We start from the raw sequence: 24,212 nt of genomic DNA on the forward strand, positions 1-24,212 counted from the left end.
TTATGTGACTGAGAAAAAAGTGGTTCCTCCTTCAACCGACAGCCCATCCTCACAGTGCATTGTGACCCGTTGTCAGGTTAGATGATTCTGCTTCAGTGCGTCCCCATTCCAGTTCCCAGCAGGCTACGAGGAGCAGGCAGCAATGCAGTTAGAAGAGATGTGAAAGGGCAAAGAATGGCTGGAAACAAACCGCCCTCTGTTTCATCGCAGGGATTTAGAAAGGGCTTCCTGTACTCCAGAGATTTATTTAGTTGTTAATCATTTTATATAGCACCAGTAGTGTACACCAGGGGTGATAAACTCTAGTCCTCAAGCTCCCCTCCCCCCCCTCAACAGGTCAGGTTTTGAAGGATACCTCAGCTTCAGCACAGATGGCTCAATCAGAGACTCTGTCTTTGACTCCGCCTCTAATTGAGTCACCTGTGCTGAAGCAGGGACTGATTGAGTGACCTGTGCGGAAGCACAGTGATTGTTTTCGACTGAGCCTCTGATTGAGCCACCTGTGCTGAAGCAGGGACTGATTGAGCCACCTGTGCAGAAGCACAGACTGATTGAGCTGTGCAAAAGTAGGGACCTGTTGGTCCCCTTGAGGATAAGAGTTGGCCACCCCTGGTGTAGATGTTCAAAGACTAAAAAAATAAGTAATGGAGTTGTCCACTCCTGGGCTACACTTACGATGTAGCAAGGCAAATTGCTGCTACAAATCTCTAATGAAATAAGTTCATATGTGTCTGGTGTCGGCATCTAGTGTTCACAGCAGGCTAGATTTGAGATCCAGGCTCTGTGAGAGGGGGAGGCTGATTTCACTGGGCTTTAATTCCCTCAGCCTACTTACATTTGCTTCCCTTGGCACTGGCTGTTCTGACTCGGCATGTCAGCTTCTCTTCTATAACACAATTACTTACCCTTCTGAGGAGCTGTCAGTGTTGGTAAACTCAAGCGGCTAAACTGCATTACACAGCAATCTGCTTGATCCTGTGAAGTTATTAATAGTTTATTGATTTTACCCTATTGCTGCTGAAAGCATCTCCATCCCAGGTTGTTGTTATCTGAATCCTGAGTATTGACTACTAACCTGCCCCTAATCAATACTCTTCAATTTCTGGAGTAAATGCACAGCCTGTGTGCTTAATCCACTTTAGAAGGGTCCTGTGTTTGTTAAGCAGCTGATATCAGGTGGTAAATAGATCAGAGCACCATCTCAATGAGTGTAGCATACAGGGTCAGAGTAGCCTAACATGGACAAGCCCAAATCCTTTCTCTAGTCTCCTCTTTCAGACAATTTCTCCTATAATAAGAGCATAATGGTGCTGATAAGATTGTCCGCATCACTTACAGAAACTTTGCAATCATAGCTGTGAGAGACTTGAAGAAAATGTGTTTGTAAATGCAACATCTTCAGAGCCATGTATTGGGTGGGGGGAAGTTGCTGGTACTAATGTATATACGAGGACATAGACTAAATTCTGTGATGGAGAGGCATGTGTATTCAACTCCAATACTATAAGCCCCTTAGTGCTAAAGCAGTGTATTCCAACCTTTTTGTGTTTAAGGAACCCTATAATTATATTGTGAAACTCAAACCCTACTTAATAGCGCGTCTGTGATCTGATGCATTGTAAGGAACCCCAACCCTCTCTAATCGCGAGTCTGAGATCAGATGCATTGTAAGGAACCCCAAACATCTCTAATAGTGCGTCTAAGATCTGATGCATTGTAAGGTACCCCAACCCTCTCTAATAGCGCACCTGAGATCATATGCATGGTAAGGAACCCCAACCTTCTCTAATAGCGCGTCTGAGATCAGGTGTATTGCAAGGAACCCCAACCCTCTCTAAAAGCGAGTCTGAGAGTAGGTGCATGGCAAGGAACCCCAATCCTCTCAATTTGTGCGCCTGAGATCAGATGCATTGTACATTCTTCTGTATTTCGTGCAATTTGTAAAACCTAGGAACACTGGTTGAAAAACAATGTGCTTCAAAATTGGCTTATATCTCACTAAAGAAATACAATAATGCTAGTGATTGCAAAGTTGTTGGTTTTTTTAACAGTAGACAAGTCCCCGGAGGCCGCTGCAGATGTGCGCGCTACGGCGTGTGAAGCGGGAAGAAGATCCACTCCTCTATGGAGCCGGGCCCAGTAGCCGCCTGCAATGGCATGTACTGTAGAGACATTTTGTAAAAGACAAGGATTTTGTTTTTTCTTGTGACGACGGAGCGCTGGCCACGTCACGGCAGCAGTTCAACCAATGAGGACGAACCAGCTGCGTGACATCATGGCCGCCCCCCCTGTCACGATCTTCGGCAGCTCAACCACAAACCGCAGATCGTGGCTTTCACCCGTGCACGCGCCCCCAGGCCCGCGTGCAGCGGTGAACACTGGGGCTGTAGACTAAGGGCTCTTTCTCGTGAATATGAAGGAGAGTGGCTGAGCCATTGATTGAGCCCCCTGCGCTGAAGCAGGGATATCCTGAAAACCTGGCCTGTTGGTGGTCCTTGAGGACTGGTGTTGGCCACCACTGCATTAGAGGATTGCCTTGGTGAGTCAGAAGACTTCCCTTCTGGCCACATTTGTATCTAAAGACCCTCTCTTTTGGGAAGTATGAAAGAGTTAATGATATTGTATTGCATGCTTTATGCAGCATGTTCAATAGAATTAACAGATAAGAAATAGTTAATTGTATGTATATCACTGACGTATAAGCAGCATTAAGTGCAAGTCAGTTGGGGATGTGTAGGAATGTGCATTGGTATATTCTACTTGTGCACTCCAACAGTACTCACATGGAAACTATAAGGTTTGACGTTACTATGTATCGGGTGAGCTTGCCAAACCTTGGATTCTAAATGGATATTCCAAGGAAGATATCTTTGAAGATGCAAACAATACTATATACAGGTGGTCCTCGTATCCGACGATCGGTTTTCCGCCGAATGGCTTATCCAACGTCGCATAATGCAGTCCGCTGGGTGCATTATCCGACACTCCCTAGGGATTGCATGTAATACCCCCTTCAACGCTGCTTTTACAGTATATTCCCCAAAGGTTCTGCTTAAACCATTCCCCAATGAAAAAGGGTTATGCAGCCCCAAAGCAGGAAGCCACTGACTGAAGGTCTGATAGGAGCTCCAATTCATGGCTCTAGTGCTCCTTGCTCATTGCAATTGGAGATGAAAAGTGGGACAGAAGTGGTAAGCAGTCTGATTACCCCTACTGCGCCCATTGTGAGCCACCGCTGAGCTCTTTATGAGCCACTACTGAGCTCTTTGAGGGCTGTGCCTGACCAGTTGTAGAGCCCAGTTTTAATATTAAAGTATGAACAATATATACAAAAGAGACATTTTTAAGAGTTAATTTAAACAAATGAACAAGGGGTAATGTTGTGCGGCTTCACAAGAGTAGTGGATGTATGGAAGATGTTGGAGGGATACAAGCCAGTTAAGGCATGACAATTTCTTGATATAGGAAATAAGGAAAGATCGACCATTCTAGAGCAAGTTCTTTACGGGGTAAACAAACTGAGCTAAACTGGCTTTATCTGTCTTAAGTTTCTATGTTATTATTCAAATTAATGTTTTGTTTTTCATTTCGGCAGTATTTGACACGAGGAGAGTGGCCAACTCCAGGCCAACTCCAGTCCTCAAGGACCACCAACAGGTCAGGTGTAACGGATATCTCTGTTTCATCACAGTTGGCTCAATCAGTGGCTCGGTCAATGGCTGTGCTGAAGGACTTGGGACTGGAGTTGGCCACTCCTGCACTAAACTGCCAAAAATTGTATAGACATCCTCTAACTCCTCTTCCTGCAATTAACTTGTGTAGGCGACCTAGTCACGAATAGATTGCTGTTGGAGCTTGAGAACCTGTAGTACAAACGCTATGCAGTGGTAGAGGGGCCAGCAAAGCATTGCTGTTTAATGCATTACACGCCCCTACAGCAGCCGAAGGGTTAACTGTGTTTGGTAGTGGGAGATTTACCCAGTTTTGGCATGCCTGCCACCACTTGTCTTATGCAAGTCAGACACAGAGCTTTGCAATTGTTTTTTTTTTTGACAAACACTACTAAGGCACTATTTACAAAAGACTCGTTAACATTTTAGCACTTGTTCATCTTAATAGTAAAGGCTACAAGCTTGTCTTTTATTTTTTGTGCTTAATTTAAACACCCACCACACACATTCCAAAAAGGAAGCAACCGGCGTCTGTTTGGGAATGCGCACATGTTTTTATAGGTTAATAAATCCCCCCCCCCCATGTCTTGTTGGGTCCAGTATCAGAAAAATGGTTTATTTATTTAGAGCTTTACTTTGGTTACGAAGGTAACTTGCATTGACTGATTTACATCCACCATGCTATAAACAATTGCTAAATTCCATTCATAATGCTACTCTGTCCACAACAGAAAACACAACCCAATCATTGCATTGCTTGTCGAACGAATGTTGTATTTATAACCCGATTGCAGGCTGCTACAAAGAAATTAAATATTTTCTGCATCATTGAATTACTTGGTAAATTTAATTTTCTTGCATTTTGCTATTGCTAGGCTTCCTGAGGTTCGCATCTCAGACAACGGACCCTATGAATGCCACGTGGGAATATACGACAGGGCTACCCGAGAAAAAGTGGTTCTGTCTTCAGACAACGTGTTCCTCACCGTAATGTGTAAGTATCATGCACAATGTTTACTTGCATCTTCCAAACAGCTTTATTAACATTCTGTATCTACATCAATAAGTTGTAATAAAGAGAATGTTTCTTCCCACATTACAGTTTTATTCAAAACCCACAAATGATAAGTACAAAGAAGCGTTCTGGTAAATTTCATATAAAAAACAGAGTTATTTTGGTCATTTTCTTAAAGTAAAGTTAGTTGAAATGCCCCCATGTACTATTTTTGTATTGTATTTCATAGTTATATCACTCAGCAGGTTACATGACCAGTGCATTCTGATTAATTATCCTTCAGCCTTATTATACAAAAATATATAACAAAAAATACTTATTTGGGTTATCATCTGTTATGATGTCTGTACAATATTCCAACTGTGCTGATCATTTTGACATTGAGAAAGGACATTATAGTACTCAAATGGTTCTCCTGTCTATAGAGTAACTCAGCACTCCTAATACATTGATTCGACACATTTACACAGTATGATTGTTATTTTATGTATTGTGTCTTCTGACAGATATGTCATCAATAGATCTCAAAAGATTTCAAGCATGAAACAGTAGATGTCAGGAATTCGTTCTTATAAAATCATTTATCAGAGCTACAATGTGCACACAGCTGAACAACACATATAATAAGCATGTCGGAAACATGTTTACTGATTGTGGCACTATCTTTAAAGGTGGAAAACCTAACCTAGTTTGAGACATTGACAGTTCCTCCTGAGCTAGTGAACCCCTCTCCATCGTCTTATGACTTCTGGCACTAAAGTTAGAGCATAGTGTCGGCGACAGATGTAGCAGATGTTATTGCCCCTGTTAACACAGAACAACGCACACAAAAAAAGGGCTTGAGATAACTCGCTCATTAAAATTTAACCCATCGCAAAATATCGCATTAGCGTTGTGAAAACCTGCTCGTTAATGGTTGCAATATAGTCTGCTACGTCTGCACTTGGAAAATAAAGTTCCAAAGCACTCACGTGGTCTTGTGTCTTGGGAGAGGTCCGAGGTAAGGAACAAATGGTCGACCATCTAAATAAATGTCAACACCTTCTACAGAAATCCACGTGAGTACTTCCTAACTTTATTTTGCATGTAAAGCAAGAATTTACACCTGGCCGAGTCACCTCTCGTGGCAGCATTAAATGCAGCGTGAGCGCTCCTTCAGCACACTTACATCTGTACTTGGGACAGGAATTCAGTGCACCACTCTGTCAATGCAAAACAACACATAGTAAATGGCAGTATAATTGTTACATACTGCATGTGGTTCTCTCACACTGTTGTATACAGAAACATACTATACATTATTGTACATTTCTGACTTGCTATATTGAAGGATAACAGGAAGGAGAAAAGAGACCCTGGTGTAAAATCAAGGTTACAAAACCCAGTCCTTCCTCCTTCACAGGTATTCGTGCCAACACTTCAGATCAGCTGCACCTAAAGTGGGAAAAGCAGCAGATGCTGGGATTATATTTACAGATTTCCTTTGATGCCATTTGGCACACTGTTGAAAGGCTGTGGAGCTGACACATGGCGGGCCTGGTAGCTGCAGGGTACGTGAGATACTGAGCACCAGAGATGGCAGCGTTTCCTGTTGGCAGTGGGGCGCTACTTGTGTCTCAGGTGCCAACTAGACAGTGCACATGACCTCATCAGTGCTGGAGTGGCCTTCTATGCAGTGCCGGACAACATGTGGTAGCAGGCCCCCTCACCACTGCACACAGCTTCTTCTGTATATTATATGTCATTTTAAAGGATCATCAGGCATTTAAAAGCAGAAATATCATCTATATATATAAAGTCAAGAAACAGGGCCCTCACTTCTTGCAGTACAGTTTCCATGCAGGGTGCATAACGTCCGGGTATAATGGAATACAGGACCGTAGAAGAAAATGACATGCACTCTAATATTCAAAAAGGTGATGTTTATTACTCACGTTTCGGCTCTCAGTGGGCTCTTCAGAAAGCCTCCACTGGGGGCCAAAAGTCAAGTAATAAACAACTTTGTGAATATTGGAGTGCCTGTCCTTCTCTTCTACAGGTGTGTGTGTGTGTGTGTATGTGTATGTATATATATATATATATATATATATATATCATATGAGCCAATACATCTAGCGCACTTGTATTTTTCAATATAAGTGAATTTATTGTGCTCGATGTTTCGAGAGAGAGCGAGAGACTCTATGATATATACATGCACACAATTCAAGTAGATAAGTCTTAAGGTGTTTTCCTTCACTGGTAGATGTCCTATGGATAGCGCTGTTTTGTAAATATATGGGTTATTGTGGGTTACCATATTTAGGATCTCAATACCAGGCAAAACCAAGCAGTATTCAGCCTCCCCATCCCTGGAATGCAGAACTTGTACAACTGAGCATAGAAACAGAATACTGCAGTGATTCCTAAGATGCAGAGATGAAAGAAGAGTTATAAAGCAGCTGTGAATTTCTAAAGGTATCCATTTATCCTACAACCTGCCAACATGAAAGCAAGGTCCGGGCCACGGTTAGCCAGCGTATTTATTTCCCTTTGATAAATCTGGTGCTACTTTTTTGGTACTTGTTTTGGCCCAAGGATTCTTTGATAGTAAAGATCTATTAAAACGTTAACACAAATCCGTTAACAAAATAGTGTACTATTCATAACAAAGTATCAGATAAGGAAATGAAAGAAGCCACCGGTAAAGAAAGACTGATCTATTTTGGCTACGGTAAAGGCGTTTGAGTGCTTTAATGCATAGCATATCTCAAAGGTTGTATTTTACCTTTTTTCTTTTTAGCAGAAAATGGTGTCCACACTCTTTAGTTTAACTTTGATTACTTTATGCAGTAAAATGGAGACAGCTCCATTAACGCAGCAGTCCATGATCACCCAGTTACAATACTCACATTTAAGTGCGCTCACCATTCCATTAAGCTTCATTTTAGATGAGTCTGTGAGAAATTTCTGACGTGAAATCAATCATGTAATTAGAAATTGCAGCTTGTAAAGTGATTAAAACAGTCTGGTCTTCAATCTGACACCAAGCTTATTCCCAGAAAGATGTAGTGTTACAATTAGTTTAAACAGGACCGGTGAGCTCCTTTCTGGGCATGGACACAGAGGGAACAGGCTTTTTCTCTGCCACCCCCCCGCCCCCCCCACTAACCTCCCCCCAGCTCAACTAACCGATCCCCCACCCTCAACAAAAACAAACCACAGTCCCCCATCCTACTCAACAACTGTGCCGGGGCCTGGGACACAGGTACAGTATAACTCGCAAGCCACGGCAAACTTGGTGGCAGTTCTGCCTACCAAGGAAGAGTGGCACAGAGCAGAGGGGCAGAGTGAGAGAGCTATAGAGGGAGATATATAGAGGGGCAGAGAGAGATATAAAGGGGCAGATAGAGATATATAGAGGGGTAAAAAGAGCGATATAGAGGGGCAGAGAGAGAGATATAGGGGCAGAGAGATAGAGAGGGAAAGAGAGAGATATAGGGGCAGAGAGAGATATCATTGAGCCACCAGTGCTGAAGCAGGGATATCCTTAAAACCTGACAAGTTGGTGGCCCTTGAGAAGTGAAGTTGCCCACTCCTGCCTTGTTGTGTCTAGTCTAACAGCTAACTCCAGCACTAAAAGCGTTGGATGTTCCACACGAAGGAAGCAGCTGGTGATGTGCAAGATTTTCGCAGCAGATCATAAACTCTTCTGCTTAATCTTTATTGGAGCATCCACTGCTACTGTATCAAACTGTCATTAGACTTGCTTCCGAGCACTATGTCAAAGGGTGGTGTTAAACTGCTCTCCAATGTTCCAAACAAGTGGTCTTGAGAAAAAGAATCGGCACAAGAATATGTGGTTAGAAAATAGGAGAAGGGCAAAAGAAAAGGAAAAACTAAAGGAGTGCAAAGATAATATGTGGAGGTACATAGGAAAAAAGACAAGTATACGGTGAGAGAAAGGGCTACGATGCCAATACCAATCATCAAAAATGACAGATGTGCTCCATTACTTCAGTAACATTTTGCCATTTACTTGGCTGGTTCTTAACACACGTGGTGTAGTTCCAAAGCTGTGTGGCTGTGCAGCTCAGCTGTGCCAAGTTCTGAGGTCTCTCAGCACTACTTACCGCATCGCTTATATGACCTTCATAACCTCCATCATTTCAAAAGGGTCATTTCAGCGGGATGAATTATGACATCCCCTTTGGATTCATATCAAGAGTCTTTCCTTGTAGTGTCTAATAAAGGGGTACATATGGCAATGATCGTTATTCTTCTGAAACTGAAGGCATATACTGTATGAAGAACAGGACAAAGGCAGATGTAGCGAGGGGGATCAGGTTGTAGGAGGAATCTGCTGTTTTAAAGATCATTACTAAATAAAGAAAAGAAACCCCAGTTGTGGGCACTCAACCTCCCTGCTGGATGTAAATTGATATGAGTTTAAAAAAAAAAAAAAAAAAAAAAAACTTCTTTATTATCAATGTTATTAAAATAAAGGGTATTCAAATCGAATATTGACGCAGAAGAGGACCCTAATGTCGGCACTATGATAAGTGCTTGGGTCAGCCAAGTAGAGATGACATCAGGGCTGCAATCAAGTCCTGATGTGTTCAAGAAAATATGTGAAATATAAAATTTGTTTCCCCTCAATAAGTATAGAGGGAAATGGGGGAAGATCTTCACTATATGGAAGTGCACCCTGATATAGATGACCTTCTAATAAGGTAATAAGAAATAATAATTCAGTTCTCCCTAGATAACGGCTAATGAACCCACTAATAACATCAGTCTACCTGTAATTCAGTATAGACTCAGGTGGGATAAAAAAAACACCCAACTTGAGTGTTAATAGTGGGTGTACTCAATGTCAAACCACCGCCTGGTCAGCCTCAATAGGGTTAATAGGTGTCTAACACCTTCCCAATGTAGTTAATACTACAAAGGTTAGTGACCTGTGATAAAGGGCTTGGTTTGTATAATTATTATTGTTAGGGATCAGTACCTTATAGTAGTAACAAGCCAAGTCCTATACATACACGGAGATGAGAACTACGAGGTAAATCTACATTTCAACTCTATCAAACAGGTGTAAAAGCTGAATAAACATATTCCAATCATAGGAGCTACCCCTATGTTACCAATAAATGTGTCCAGTGATACGGGAAAAATCACTTCTGTGATGTGCACAGGGAATAGGTAAGGGGAAACGTGTAAAAGATAGACAGTTTCAGTCAAACTGAGTCAATGAGACCGATATACATAGGTAGTGAATGATTGTTAACGGGTTAATTGGACCAATATCCAAAGCTACTGGAAATGTTTCATACGTTCACCATAGGATATATAGGGATCAATACCTCTATGTTTATAACCTCTAATTATGTTTCTATGATATTGGTAGACAGTTGCTGGTATGAAAGTATCTATCTACAACATAGTAACAATTGTAGGTGAATAGAGATAGCAGTACAGTATCCACTGTAACCAATTGACTATGAGTGATAATTGTTGCAGCAATGTTGTCACAGACCTGGTCCAATTGGATCAGTGCAACTGCAATGTGAGGCTGGTGATTGTTAAAAGATCAGTATGGCCTGCTACATATATTTCATAAAGTCACAATTAGATAAATAGGGATCAGTACCCTCTATATTTACAATAATGTAATAGCCATATTGTGAAATAATACCGTTTGCTAACCTATATAATGAAACATCTGTGCTTCAAATCCATTTCTGTTTGATACATATCAACATTATCTGCGCTAACAATATAAACGTACTTGTTAAGATTCACGCCAGATTCAACCTGGCGACTATTTTGATGCAGGTGGAACAATTTGTTTGGTACACAGAGAGTTTTTATTAGTACATACGATTCACATCGGGTTGTTACGCATGTCTACCAATATCATAGAAAAAATCAGGATGCTTGCTGCACACCCCAAAAAAAATAATAAGTTCTGATACAGTTACCGGTGCTCCCCGTCCCAGGGCCGACCCGTGACTCAACCAATGTATCCGATGCAATAGATGGACAAGGGCACAGTGGATTTTCAATCAATAAGAATATTTATAATGCCATAGAAACACACAACGTTTCGGCCTGCTGGCCTTTCTCAAGTGAAGTGGCATTCAACTGTCTGTGCACCAAACAAATTGTTCAACCTGCATCAAAATTGTCGTTGAATCTGGCGTGAATCTTAACAAGTCTCCCCCTGGGGCATTTAAATGAAATGCCGGGGGGCTGCGCAAGGCCTCTGGAACTTCTCATACCTGGTCTTCGGCGATGTGTCGCCATGGCAACGTGATGTCACATGACTCTTTCGACGTCATTTGACGCCGGAGCCGAGCAGGGGTGGTGGTGGAGGTGGTGGGGCGCGAGCAGGCAGGGGGGAGCAGGGAGAAAACTTTGCACACCCCTGATATAGAGTATTGGTAGACATGGTCTAACTGGAGTTCCAGACGGTCTGACTGGGGTTAAGAACAACTGCTTTAGTTATCTAGTCCAGCGGCTGTATGACTGAATCTCAACATGTTTTGGAACTACAGCTGCACTGGACACAGGGACATGAAATCGTCTTCTTCCCTCAAATGCAGCAGACCTAAGGGGTCACAGCACTAAGCTTCTCTTTGCTGTGATGTTTGCTGGTCACGGCCCTGCTAAGAGCTGCATAGTAGTGTAACTTATATAAAGACGTGTAAAGGGAGCAGAAGGGATCAGAAAAAATAAACTAATAAATAAAATATAATGAAATAAAAATATGCCAATGATATGTTCCCACGTAGCGGTGTCAAATACATCTCCACAACTATATAGGCAAACAATGAAGAGTAAAATACTTTAACAGAGACACTACACACATCAATCCCAAAACTTAATCAATATACAAGAATATACAACAACAACAAAAAGGTACAGAGCAGATAGAGACCAGCCACATAAGCCACACAAATAACGTTTCTGAGGGACAACCCCCTTCATCAGAGGCAGGATTTTTTTCACCACAATAATGTGCACCCCTCTAACCCAAATCTTCTCAAAGCAATTAAACTTGGTGATACACAGTACAGCTGTGCAGCCCAATGCTTTTCTCACTGCTTACCTGTATACAGTATACATGGTACAGCGTGTAATCCCATGTAAGGCCATTTGATCTCTTTGCCTAAATGCACTGTCCAGGTGGTGTGGTGTCTGGGGTGACACTGCCCACCCCTATCCAACCAATATTCTATTTAGGCTGGGGGTTTTGTTTTTTTTCAAACACTTCAGTGCCTCGTCCACTCTATGAAAGAGTAAAGAATAATACTAAAAGCTACACAAGAGTATATCAGGAACCTGCTGGGATCTGGGGTCTCCTGGGCGGTCCTTTCTGTGCCTCAGGAACATTCACTCCGTACCCTGCTTTGAACCCCCCGTAGCCGCCTTCCCTTTTGTCTGGTTAAGGGATAACGGGCACAGTTCGGGCAATTGGGAGTAAACGCCAGCTGCGATACAAAGAGAATCCCTGCACAGCTGACATTAGTATGCCAGGCCCATCGAAAAGAAGGCAATTAATTAACAAAGGGGAGTATGCAAATTGTGGCCTTTTTTATTTTAAAGAACCTCTTCAGAAATATATGATTTTAATGGGCGTTTCATGTCCCCTTAGCAGACGGTCTCGTGATGTTCTGCCAGAGTGAATGAGACCAGAATTTAACAAGTGACTGTGTCAGTTGTCAACTCTCCCACGAATGTAAGGTTATCTCTCAGCCTTATGCATGTTTCCTGCTTTCACCGGTGGGGTTTGAAAAGAAATAAAGAAGGCAGAAACATCGGGCATTTAATCACCGAATGGGTGTAGGCAAAATGAATGACACCCAGTCAAGTGGTGGGCACCATGATAGACAGGTGATAATAGTCACCTTAGCAGTAACAATAGAAGACAACAACCACTTCTTGACCCTAAAGCACTTTGCTATCGAGGGAACCAGCGACATTGCCTGGCAGGTATAAGGTAATACCGCTCAGTTGGGGGTTATTTATACAGTTTCCTGGATTCACAACAGGTACAAAAACAGCATCAGATGTATTATTAAAAATAGGGGAATTTTAAAATGTGTTTTTTTTTGTTTGGTAAATCTTTGGCTGTTTTTCACAACAGTTTTGGAGTCAGGAAACATAATCAATAGACTAAAGCAATTTTGCCACAAAATTGACACAAAGAGCATCCTTAATGATGTTGCGTCTCTTTGCGTCAATGTATTAGGCCGAGTCCATACAAATAGGTGAACAAAGGCAGCGCACTGCCTGCAATAAATGGAGGAGGCTAATGGTAGCAAAAAAACCTTTTAATAATTAAAAGGATCAATCATCACCCCTGGATCACCCAGAAAACGCTCACCTATGCGTTTCGGGGCGTGCGTCCTTTATCACACCTTGATAAAGGGCGCACGGCCCGAAACGCGTAGGTGAGCGTTTTCTGGGTGATCCAAGGGTGATGTTTGATCCTTTTAATTATTAAAAGTTTTTTTTGCTACCATTAGCCTCCTCCATTTATTGCAGGCAGTGCACTGCCTTTGTTCACCTATTCTACTCTCCCTGTTTGGTGGATTGCACGCTGTTCAGGATACCTGATGGGACTGCTCCTCTGGAATTAAAAGTGAGTGTTTTCTTACATACTATGCCTAGTTATTATGGTGGGGATAATCTCTGTACTGTTCATTGTGCTGGCTAGCACTAGGTACTAGTCCCTTGCCCTATTAGGGTATGTTATCATTGCTCACCATCATATTGGATTGTTCCCTACGGAAGAATTATTACAATATTATTGGGACTCATATGTTTTGATGCACCGGTTACCCACATTTTGCGAGTCCATACTAAGAGTGACAGAGTATGCGACATCGCATGCACCGCAAACAAAGCACAGGCAGTCTATGCAGACGTCCATAGAGCACATGTGCGACAGCGCGTCTGCTTTTTCGCGAGACAACATTTTTTTATGCTGTCTTGCGACGGCCGGGTCACGTGAGTGGTTCAGCCAATGAGGGCGAACCAGCTCCGTGACGTCATGGCCGCGCCTCCGCCATGCCTCTCCCCCTAGGCCACAAATCGCCTCTGCTGCAGGCGCACCCGACGCCGCACGGCCTCGGCCTTAAGGTCTTTTCTAACATTTTTGCCCCATGTGTGTCAGCCTAATATTTGGGGAGTGTCAGAAGGTGGCGTTAGATAGGGGTGGCAAGACGCACACCCATCAGTTTGCATTAAAAAAAATCCTTCATGTGTGAGGTGGAGTTGCTTAGTAATGTGCAGCAATGGTAATAAGCTGGAGCAACAAGTTCATAATGCACTTGAGAGCACAAAATCGTGCCGTGCATCAAAAACACATGTTTCTGAGCTGGGATACAGAGACCCTGTAAGAGAATATTTTTCATAAAACGCATTGTTTTAAATATGTTGAATTTTCCTCCATCCCCTTCTACTTTGACGGGTTTACAATTCTGTGTGGGACACCTGTTGCCAGCCAATTAATAACATTTGTATAGCTGCAACTAGCTGAGGGACCTGGCATTGCCCGGGATGTAATGTTCCTGCCCTCCTCTCTCTCTCTTTCCCTGTCTCCCCCCCTCTCTCTCTCTCTATTCCCCCCTCCCTCTCTCTCTCTTCCCTCTCTCTCTCTCTCTTTCCCCCCTCTCTCTCTCTCTTCCCCCCTCTCTCTTCCCCCCTCTCTCTCTCTCTCTCTTCCCCTGTCTACCCCCTCTCTCTTCCCCTGTCTCCCCCCTCTCTGTTTGTCCCCCGTTCCCATCAATCCAGCTCCCCCCCTTTACAGGTCCGGCCCCCCCCCATTTACCAGTCCGGTCCCCCGACCCCTTTCCAGCTCCGTTCCCCCCTCCTTAACAGCTTTGTGTGTGTGTGTGTGTGCGCGTGTGCGCGCGCGTGTGTGTGTGTGTGTGTGCATCAGTCAGTGTGTGTGGGCGTCAGTCAGTGTGTGTGTGTGTCAGTCAGTGTGTGTGTGTGTGTGCGAGTCAGTGTGTGTGTGTGTGTGCGCGTCAGTCAGTGTGTGTGTGTGTGTGTGTGTGCGTCAGTCAGTGTGTGTGTGTGTGTGTGAGCGTCAGTCAGTGTGTGTGTGTCAGTCAGTGTGTGTGTGTGTGTGTGTGCGTCAGTCAGTGTGTGTGTGTGTGCGTCAGTCAGTGTGTGTGTGTGTGTGCGTCAGTCAGTGTGTGTGTGTGCGTCAGTCAGTGTGTGTGTGTGCGTCAGTCACTGTGTGTGTGCGTCAGTCAGTGTGTGTGTGTGTGTGCGTCAGTCAGTGTGTGTGTGTGCGTCAGTCAGTGTGTGTGTGTGTGTGCGTCAGTCAGTGTGTGTGTGTGTGCGTCAGTCAGTGTGTGTGTGTGTGTGTGTGTGTGTGTGTCAGTCAGTGTGTGTGTGTGTGTGTGCGTCAGTCAGTGTGTGTGTGTGTGTGTGTGTGTGTGTGTGCGTCAGTCAGTGGGTGTATGGGTGTGCGCGTCAGTCATTGGGTGTGTGTGTGTGTGTGTGTGTGCGCATCAGTCAGTGTGTGTGTGTGTGTGTGTGTGTGTGTGTGCGTCAGTCGGTGTGTGTGTGCGCGTCAGTCGGTGGGTGGGTGTGTGTTCGTCAGTCGGTGGGTGTGTGTGTGCGCGTCAGTCGGTGGGTGTGTGCGTGCGCGTCAGTCGGTGGGTGTGTGCGTGCGCGTCAGTCGGTGGGTGTGTGCGTCAATCGGTGGGTGTGTGCGTGCGTCAGTCGGTGGGTGTGTGCGTGCGTCAGTCGGTGTGTGTGTGCGTGCATCAGTCGGTGGGTGTGTGCGTGCGTCAGTCGGTGGGTGTGTGCGTGCGTCAGTCAGTGGGTGTGTGCGTGCGTCAGTCGGTGGGTGTGTGCGTGCGTCAGTCGGTGGGTGTGTGCGTGCGTCAGTCGGTGGGTGTGTGCGTGCGCCAGTCGGTGGGTGTGTGCGTGCATCAGTCGGTGGGTGTGTGCGTGCATCAGTCGGTGGGTGTGTGCGTACTTCAGTCGGTGGGTGTGTGCGTGCATCAGTCGGTGGGTGTGTGCGCGTCACTCTGTGTGCTGTCAGTCAGTGTGTGTGTGTGCGTTAGTCAGTGTGTGTGTGTGCGCGTCAGTCAGTGGGTGTGTGTGTGTGTGTGTGCTCGTCAGTCAGTGGGTGTGTGTGTGTGCGTCAGTCAGTGGGTGTGTGCGTCAGTCAGTGTGTGTGTCCGTCAGTCAGTGTATGTGTGTCAGTCAGTGTGTGTGTGTCAGTGTGTGTGTGTGCGTTAGTCAGTGGGTGTGTGTGCTCGAGCGTCAGTTTGTGTGTGTTTGTCAGTGTGTGTTTGTGTGTGCGCGTCAGTCAGTGTGTGTGTTTGTCAGTCTGTGTTTGTGTGTCAGTCAGTGTGTGTGTGTGTTTCAGACAGGCAGTTCGTGTTGCAGTTCGTGTGTCAGTCAGTTTGTTGTTGTTGTGGTGTGTGTGTATGTGTCCCCCTTCTCCCCCCCCCCTCTGCTTTTTCCTCTGCCCTGTCGCGAAGGGGGGGTGGGGGGTGGTTGTTGATACCTGCGCGCGCTCCCGGTTTCCCGCTGGTCCGGCCGGGGGGTCGATACCTGCTGGCGCCGCCGTGGGTGGGGGTGGTGGTTGTGGGGTGGTGCTAGCTGCTGGCGCTACCCGTCTTCCCGGCTTGGCCGCGGGGGGGGGGGGTTTGATGAGGTACCTGTCAATTTTTGAGAGGCGGTGACGTCGGTTACGGCTTCCTGGCCCGGCCGCGGGGGGGGGGGGGGGGAGGAGAGGGTTGGTGATGCGGTACCTTGCAACGTGTGAGAGGCGTTGGTCAGTGTGTCGGCGTCGGTTACTCGGCGGGATTCGGTGTGTCAAGAGGTGAGTTGGAGGAGGGAGGGCGTTTGAGGTAAGGCTGTGGCGCCGAGGAGCTTGCGCCGCTGGCCCCACGGTGCAGAGGCTGGGGTTTGCTGTGGGTGGGGGTGGGGGGGGAAATGTGGGGAGAGGAGAGGTGAGGCGGCGGCGGCACCGAGGAGCGGCCAGCGTTCCTGAGTGTGACCAATGAGGCGTGCGGGGCGGGGCTGGTCCACGGACCAATCTGATTGGCTAGAGGGTGAGTGACAGACCAACTGACCAATCAGATTGGCCTTTGGGACAGACATACAACATTTTGAGAAATAGATAGATATAGATAGATAAGGTTAGGACAACACATCTAATACAAATGAAGATGGAAAAGATATGAAGTGATACAAAGTATAGGTAAAACTCTCTCAATTTCAGATAAACTTAATTATTGGCCTCTCTTGCACGGAACCGGATCAAAATAGTTTGGGGTGTAATGAGACATTGAGTGAAATTGGGTTCCCTGTACCGATCTCCCATTCTCCTTCTGAAAACCCTTTTCTCGAAAAGCTGTCAGTACCAATTGGTGGCCAAATCCACAATAACTGTTACATGGGGCTATATTTGTTTTCCACTTTCCAGCCTTAGAGCTTTTGAAAACTCTCCATATCTGAGTTCCCATCATTATGCGGTTGTCAGCATCGTAACACGTTTTATCTGTATATTCCAAAGGACAAAGGAAGTCTTTTAGGAAGGGCAAAACAATACCAGTCTGGTTATCTCCTGCTGCCACTGTCAATGGTGCTGCCACTCCGTGTGTGTAATCAGAAAGTGGAAAAGATGAAGCATAATCCGTATCCGTGACATACAGTATATGTATTTTATTTTGTGCAGCTGGGGGAGTCTTTTCTATTTCAAATCATTAACTACTTATCTGCTGATGGGTTTCCCTGGAACGGATATAAATCATACAGAAACTGAATTGTAGGGTGATAGGTTTTAAGATCTCTTGCACATGATCCACCTTAACGATTGTATTCATGTTTTATTTTAGAGTGTTGTCTTACTGTCGTTCACCCCAATTGTGCTGTGTGGAGGAATATGTTGGCACCATATTCATAAGTAATAAAAGTATTGCCCTTATTCTTACATAAAGCTAACCACTTTGCAGAGCCTATACGTGTCTTGTTGACCTAATGAGAGGTGATAAGCAGCTGGAAATAATCTCATTGTTTATTTCTATAGAGCATTGTCAATGAGCACTTGAGAATAATACAAGTGAAATAAGATCTGTCATTGCTATGTGTGAGTGGCTGAGGCCATTGACTTGCTGATGGCCACATGAATTTGGCATTGGGCTACCTCTCTAGCCCTGATTAAGCATCAAACTATAACACACAGAAAGCATTGACAAAGTAACTACTACTTGTGCTTGATGTGGACACAAACAAACCCTATGTAAAGTGGAAACATCCTTTTGCTAGTGGTGGCATATAGGGACAGCACGTATCGCTTGACACAGCTTCAGTTCTGAACCTGTGTAGGTGATGCTTGAGCAAAGGCAAATAAACTATCTGCCCAGGACACCATCAAATTTACAGGGGCATTGACTTCAGTGCCTTTACATTGACTGTATTTATAGGTTCTGAAGTCAGTCACATAATTATAGTGTACACGAAGAGGCATACACTTATAGTACATTGCAGCAAAGCTCTGAGCAAAGAACGAACTTAAAGCAGCAATCCTGACATTTTCTTTTACAGAATTTGAACCGTGGGGGATTCCGGAGCTAAACTCAGCTATTTTTGGCCGTCCAATATAAACTCACAACAGATGATGTTGCCACTTCCCATTGGTCAGCAGAACCCATGAGATTTGTTGGCCATTGTGGTTTTAACACTGGTAACTATACTGGAAAGGTCCCCGGAGCTACCACTGAAGCTCCCAATATGAATCCAGTAAAAACAAACCGGGCAAAATAATGATCAGATGGAAATGCTGTTTTAAATATCCCCACTTTTAATTTTAAAATGTTATGCATCGGGCGAGTGAATAATTGCAGCTTATATAATAATCAATAAGGTGATAGGTAAGAGTGGGGCCCCCGAAAATAACTATGCTCCCTCATAAAGCTAACACCAGCAATGTGCATGTGGTCTCTCTAATGCCACATACCCAATGTCTGACTTTGGCATGAAGGGACCACCCTTCCAGACCACTTCCTCTTTCCAGTGTGTGTGGACACAGCACCCCAACTGCAAAGAAAAGGTGGAAGTAAAGGCTTAAAATGCAATGGCAGAGGGAGTTGGCCACTACCAGGGCTGTGGGCCCACTGGGGATTTTCCTGGTAGACGAGCCCAACCCTAGCATCCATACTGGGCCAGCAATGGCAAAGTGGTGGAGTAGAGGGCAATTAGGGTTGATAGCATAGAACTTTCACAGCACAAGGGACTCTCCGGTTGCCAGGTTGCTTCTCCAAAAATACTGGACCCAATAGTGAAAAGTGCGACGCACTCGAGACACAAACACATACGCATCCGAAGCACGTGCACACGTACACACACGCCTCTCTCTCCGCTCCATGTTGTTTCCTCCACTCCTCATCCCCACCTCCAGGCTCCTGGCACCTCCTCCTGATTGGTTGCATTACCCAGCAGCAGGCAATCAGGATGGAGGAAGCTGCCCAACTCCCTAGCAACAGCCCTGCTCTCTCCCTTGTCGGGTAAATCCCGCTGCCCTAAGCCAGCCCGGTCACTAAATCCAGAGAGATAATACCGGACACATACATGTCCTCTATTACCTTTCATTTTGTAGTGTCCAAATACAGGACAGTCTGGATACCTAGCAACCCTAGGGGCAATCCAGTATAACTAGAGGGCAGTTGTGTGCTGCATGGTTTTCTGTACTGTTTTGCACACCAGGGTTTATTGAGTTTGTCCTGAGAAGCATGCTGACTATATGTAATACCTCATTCTGTATGAAATGCAGGCAGATCTGTCTCCACTTGTTTGTCTGCTTCTGTTCTCAGAGGTTGCGAGCATCGCTGGAAGGAATTCTACACTCTGTTTTCTCACATAGAGGATTCATTGTTGTTTATTATTACCAGGTTTAGACAGTTGGGGAGGGGGAAGGGGGACACACTCAATAAATATTTGTGTGTATGTTGGCAAATTTTCTTACTGATGTAAAATGGCTCTGGAAGAAAGAATTCGATCAGCATTAAAAGATAATAATACTTCGATCGGCATTAAAAGATAATAATACTTTATTAATATATTGCACTGCTACTGAACACAGGGCACACAGGTCTTTACACGGAAGACCATACAACAGGCCTCTTTAACTACGTTTCCAAAGGGGCCAGGTCATAAGAAAATAGGAGTAAAAGGGTCACAAGCTTATTGTAATAAAAATGTTGATGCATTGAAAAACTTTCAAAATCATTCTATTCCAACATTTTGCCAGCGTTTCTAATATCTATCCTGTATACATTTTCATTAGCTGAAGTGAGTTTCAGCGTGAAAAATTGCACTTGGCTATGAATGTACCTAGTAGGAAATTAGTAGGAACAGAAAGTCCAAAGGCCACAGCGAGACCTTTACCGTGCTGTTTTGGCCCTCGGGCCGCCAGTTGCAGAGCCCTGCAACTTAATTTAATATTAATGTGTAAACCCCAAGGAGATTAAGGGCTGAATTTATTAATGACACAGAAGTGGTAGAACTTTTGCCAGGCTTGCTCCCTATCTTCTTAGCTCAGGGGTATCAAACTCAGACCTGAAGGGCCACCAACAGGCCAGCTTTTATGAATATCCCTGCTTCAGCACAGGTTGCTCAATCAGTGGCTCAGTTGAAGTCGAAGCCTGAGCCACTGATTGAGCCTCCTGTGCTGAAGCAGGGATATCCATACAAGTTGGCCTGTTGGTGTCCCTTGAGGACTGAGTTTGATACCCCTGACATGTGATTTTTTTTTAATAAATCAGTTCTGTACTATCAGAAAATACTTTTTTTTTTAAAATCAACTCTAAATTACACTTTTAATGTATTATAATGTGACAAGCATTTTTTGTTTCTATAGCAACCATTTACAAAGTCACACCATCTTCCTCTTCTGAAACAGGCTCTGGCACACCCCTTTTGAGCCCTGCCCTCTCTCTAGCAGTGCACCAATTGTATCTAGCGACTGCCTTGTCACATGATCTTCCCCACAGAACTTTGCATCTTTGGTCCTCTTCTGCCGCACTGACAGTCATTTAGTGAATCCCCGAGCCAAATCTTTGCCGATCGATCACAGGAGAACAGATTGATTGGCAACTTAGCTAATTACTTATCATTGTGTGGATTGTTTTGATCCACATATAAAAAAGGGGAAAAAAATAAAAAAATAAAAACTGGCAGCTTGGACAGCTGCTTTAATGTAATCCTAAATTAGGGAGCAATGCATTAGGGCAGAGGTGCACGAACTTTTCAGTTCGCAACCCCCTGGTCTGCGCTCCCCCTTGCCTGCGCCCAACCCCCCCCCACCCCTCCTCTCCTTACCTGCTTTCGGCACCCAATGTGTCATATGACATCACAACGTCATGTGATGCATTGCAATTTGAACCCGCAGTGTCAAATGTTGTCATGGTGATGCGTCACTGAAGAGCCGGCTGCATTTAATTTACATGCCTGGGGGAAGAGCACAGGGGCATTGCATGCTCCGTCGCCCCCCAGCCCCCCCTAGAAAATCCCGCGCCCCCAGTTTGCGCACCCCTGCATTACGGTGTTCATGTCATTTATATCACTCTGTTCCTCCAGTGTACCGCGCTTTGGAATAAATGATAATAATAATTAGGAATAATAATGAGGAACACTCATTTTTTTCTGAAGAGGCATAACAAATGATAGTAATTTTATGTTCCCTCCCCTCCCCATTTGTACAGCATTCCGCAAAATGTTGCCATTTTCAGCAAATAGACATGTACCCTTAACAGCATATACCCACTAATACATAACAAGCATAGCCAGGGCATTTTTCTTATAACTAGTGTATACAATACCATGCATATTAAACTAAAGTGCCTCTTTTCTTTAGACCCACAAACATTTAGGGCTATATTCTATCAGCACAACTAAGTCCAGTGCTGAAACAGTGTTAAGTAAACTCAAAAATAGCACAATATAGCCCCTGTTCAATATGCTCTACACCAGGAGTGGCCAATTCCAGTCCTCAAGGGCCACCAACAGGTCATGTTTTAAGGATATCCCTGCTTCAGCACTGCTGAAGCAGGGATATCATTAAAATTGATCTGTTGGTGGCCCTTGAGGACTGGAGTTGGCTACCCCTGCTCTACATCCATCTTTCTTTTTGCTTGGGAATGCTTACGCTCCAGTCATTTTACTTCCCAAGTAAGAGGCGGACAACTTCACAGCCTATTAAATAATGCCTTATTTACTTATTTACTTTGCATGTGAAAGATCTTAATAACAATGCTGTGAAAGTATCATTGTCAGTTTGTTATATTGGTCCTCTGTAAGCCTGCTTGTTTCAGCCCCTCCAGCCCAGAGGAGGTTAAGGTGAAACAAGATGGCGAAAATAATGGTAACGCTGGTATTATTTTTCTTCTTCTCATTTTTGTATAAGAATTATGCTTAAAATTAGTGATCAGATCTGTCTTTTTTAGTGTTTGTTTCCTACGTGCCAAGAATTGGTTTCAGGCAAACCAGGAGCAACATAATTAAAAATCTGACAGGTCTGAGGTCAGCTATAAAGCTTTTACAGCTCCCACGCCATCTGGTGATAAATTTGACATCTGTATATAGAAAGAAAATGTGTTTTCCTATGGACATGAGTTGTAATTACCTGTGATGCATAGTTTGCAGAGGAGCAAAACCCAGTTTCTAAAAGGCCTTTGAAAGATACTGGGTCACAGAGGTTTGTTAAACACACAAACTTCTCTCATAATGAAGCACTAATGATCTCATATGGAACCAATCTTACACGAGGACGTAAAGATGGAATCCCACGCAGGACCTGTGGCAGTGATATGTTTAATTAGTCAAACTCGGTGAAAAACGTATTTGGAAATCCGTGAATTGAGCTGTGTGGTTTTTTTAACTATCGAAACTGTGAGGGTACCTGAGCTGAATTCATGACACCCCCGGAGATCCCATTTCATGAGAAATTCAGAGGTTAATGTGCTGGGGAGTTAAAACTATTGTTTAATAAGGCTGCCAGGTTTACTAAAAAGAAACACTATTTACAAAAAGTTTCCCAATATTATGCACTCAAGAAAAGCCGCAACAAGATATAAATAAAATATAACTTTAAGGAGAGAAATTAAATAACACGATAAAAACTACTGGAGCTGTGACTGTATTGATTAGCGTCTAATAGTCTATTGCATACGGGCAGAACGTGATATCACTGAGTAGGTACTCTGTCTGGACCATTTAGAATAAACCCGTGTATACTGACAATTACTTTAGTGCTAAATAGATGGTCCCCTGAGGGATTAGTGTTTACAAGCAACAAACAGAGGTAGAAAATATCTGCAAATCGTGAGTGTGTACGGTAACCCCACAGACAGGGTTGAGGAGAGAGTGGTAGCTCTCAAAACGTGTTCTCGTTTAAATTACAGATGGACCTTAATTTTCTCTCAGTGGCTGTGTGCAAAACTCTTTCGTTGGACTGCACAGAGCCCAGTCACTTAAATTGCTGCTCTGCTATTTTTAGTGCGGTATATCCAAATAGTTACTCTTGAAAATGCCCTTCCACATGCAACTATTCTGTATCTATGAGATATGTGTCTCAGTCATGCTGGGGACACCACAACGTCTGATTGGGTCTCTGGTGGTATGTGTATATCCATTGGACAAAGGAGGGAGAGGGAGTAGGTGGTTTGATACCTTTTATTGGACCAACGCGGTATCATACCACCTACTCCCTCTCTCTCCTTTGTTACTACATGGAAGAAAGGACCAGCATGCCTACCCACCCTTCTTTGCTATCCATTGGACAAGAAGTCTTGTCCATTGCACACAATATGGCCACCAGGGTCAACCTCGCTGTTGGGATGAAATCGCAGGTTTCTGTTGGTGGATCCAGCTGCAAAGTTGATTATTTGTCAACAAATATTCAGATAGCTCTGGATCCGTGGAGGCGCCTGGAGCTTGGGTTACTGTGATCCAGCTCTTGGGCCCCCGAACCCAATGGAGGCACTTTAATAACAAAATGTCATTTTGGGAAGGGTCGCTGCTTTCAATTGATCGCTGCCATTATTGGACTCCGGTCCTAAGCGGGACTTAATTATTTTATGTTTGAGGCTGTCCTTTTGGCAAATGAATATGCTGCAGTGTTAAACATTAGTGAGTGTGAATACTTTAACTCTACAGGGGGGAAATTGATTTAATAAGCTTGTAAAGTGAACTCTTCACTTATTGCAAAGGGTGTCACGAGACAGGTTTTTGGAAGTGTAAGCAGATAGAACGAGGTCAGCTTAATCCAGTTTATTAATAAAAATATCTCATGGGTTGAAACTGGAGTCAGTTTTTGCTCATTAGCAAAACGTTCTTCATCCCAGTGCTACTATTAGAGTCATCTCTGCTTGATTTATCTCTGTATTTCGGAAATGAATCTTGTTTTGTTGTTTTTCATTATTGCTAAGGGCTTGTTGTAATATTGTCGCCCAATTATAACAAGATTGTGGAACCCAAAATATTTCTGGTCTATGGACTAAGATTATATT

The 24,212-nt window shown here is 44.2% G+C and overlaps 1 protein-coding gene across 3 annotated transcripts in view; it reads left to right on the forward strand.

The window, feature by feature from the left end:
- IGSF21 (immunoglobin superfamily member 21) overlaps positions 1-24,212 on the forward strand; it is a 462,769-nt gene that overhangs the window by 282,151 nt on the left and 156,406 nt on the right. For all 3 annotated transcript variants that reach the window (XM_075605996.1, XM_075605994.1, XM_075605995.1), the window contains exon 4: positions 4,547-4,665. In XM_075605996.1, the coding sequence (XP_075462111.1) occupies positions 4,547-4,665 (119 nt within the window). The remainder of the gene's footprint in view (positions 1-4,546; positions 4,666-24,212) is intronic.

This window comes from Ascaphus truei, chromosome 6, assembly GCF_040206685.1.
Source record: "Ascaphus truei isolate aAscTru1 chromosome 6, aAscTru1.hap1, whole genome shotgun sequence".
NCBI lineage: Eukaryota > Metazoa > Chordata > Amphibia > Anura > Ascaphidae > Ascaphus > Ascaphus truei.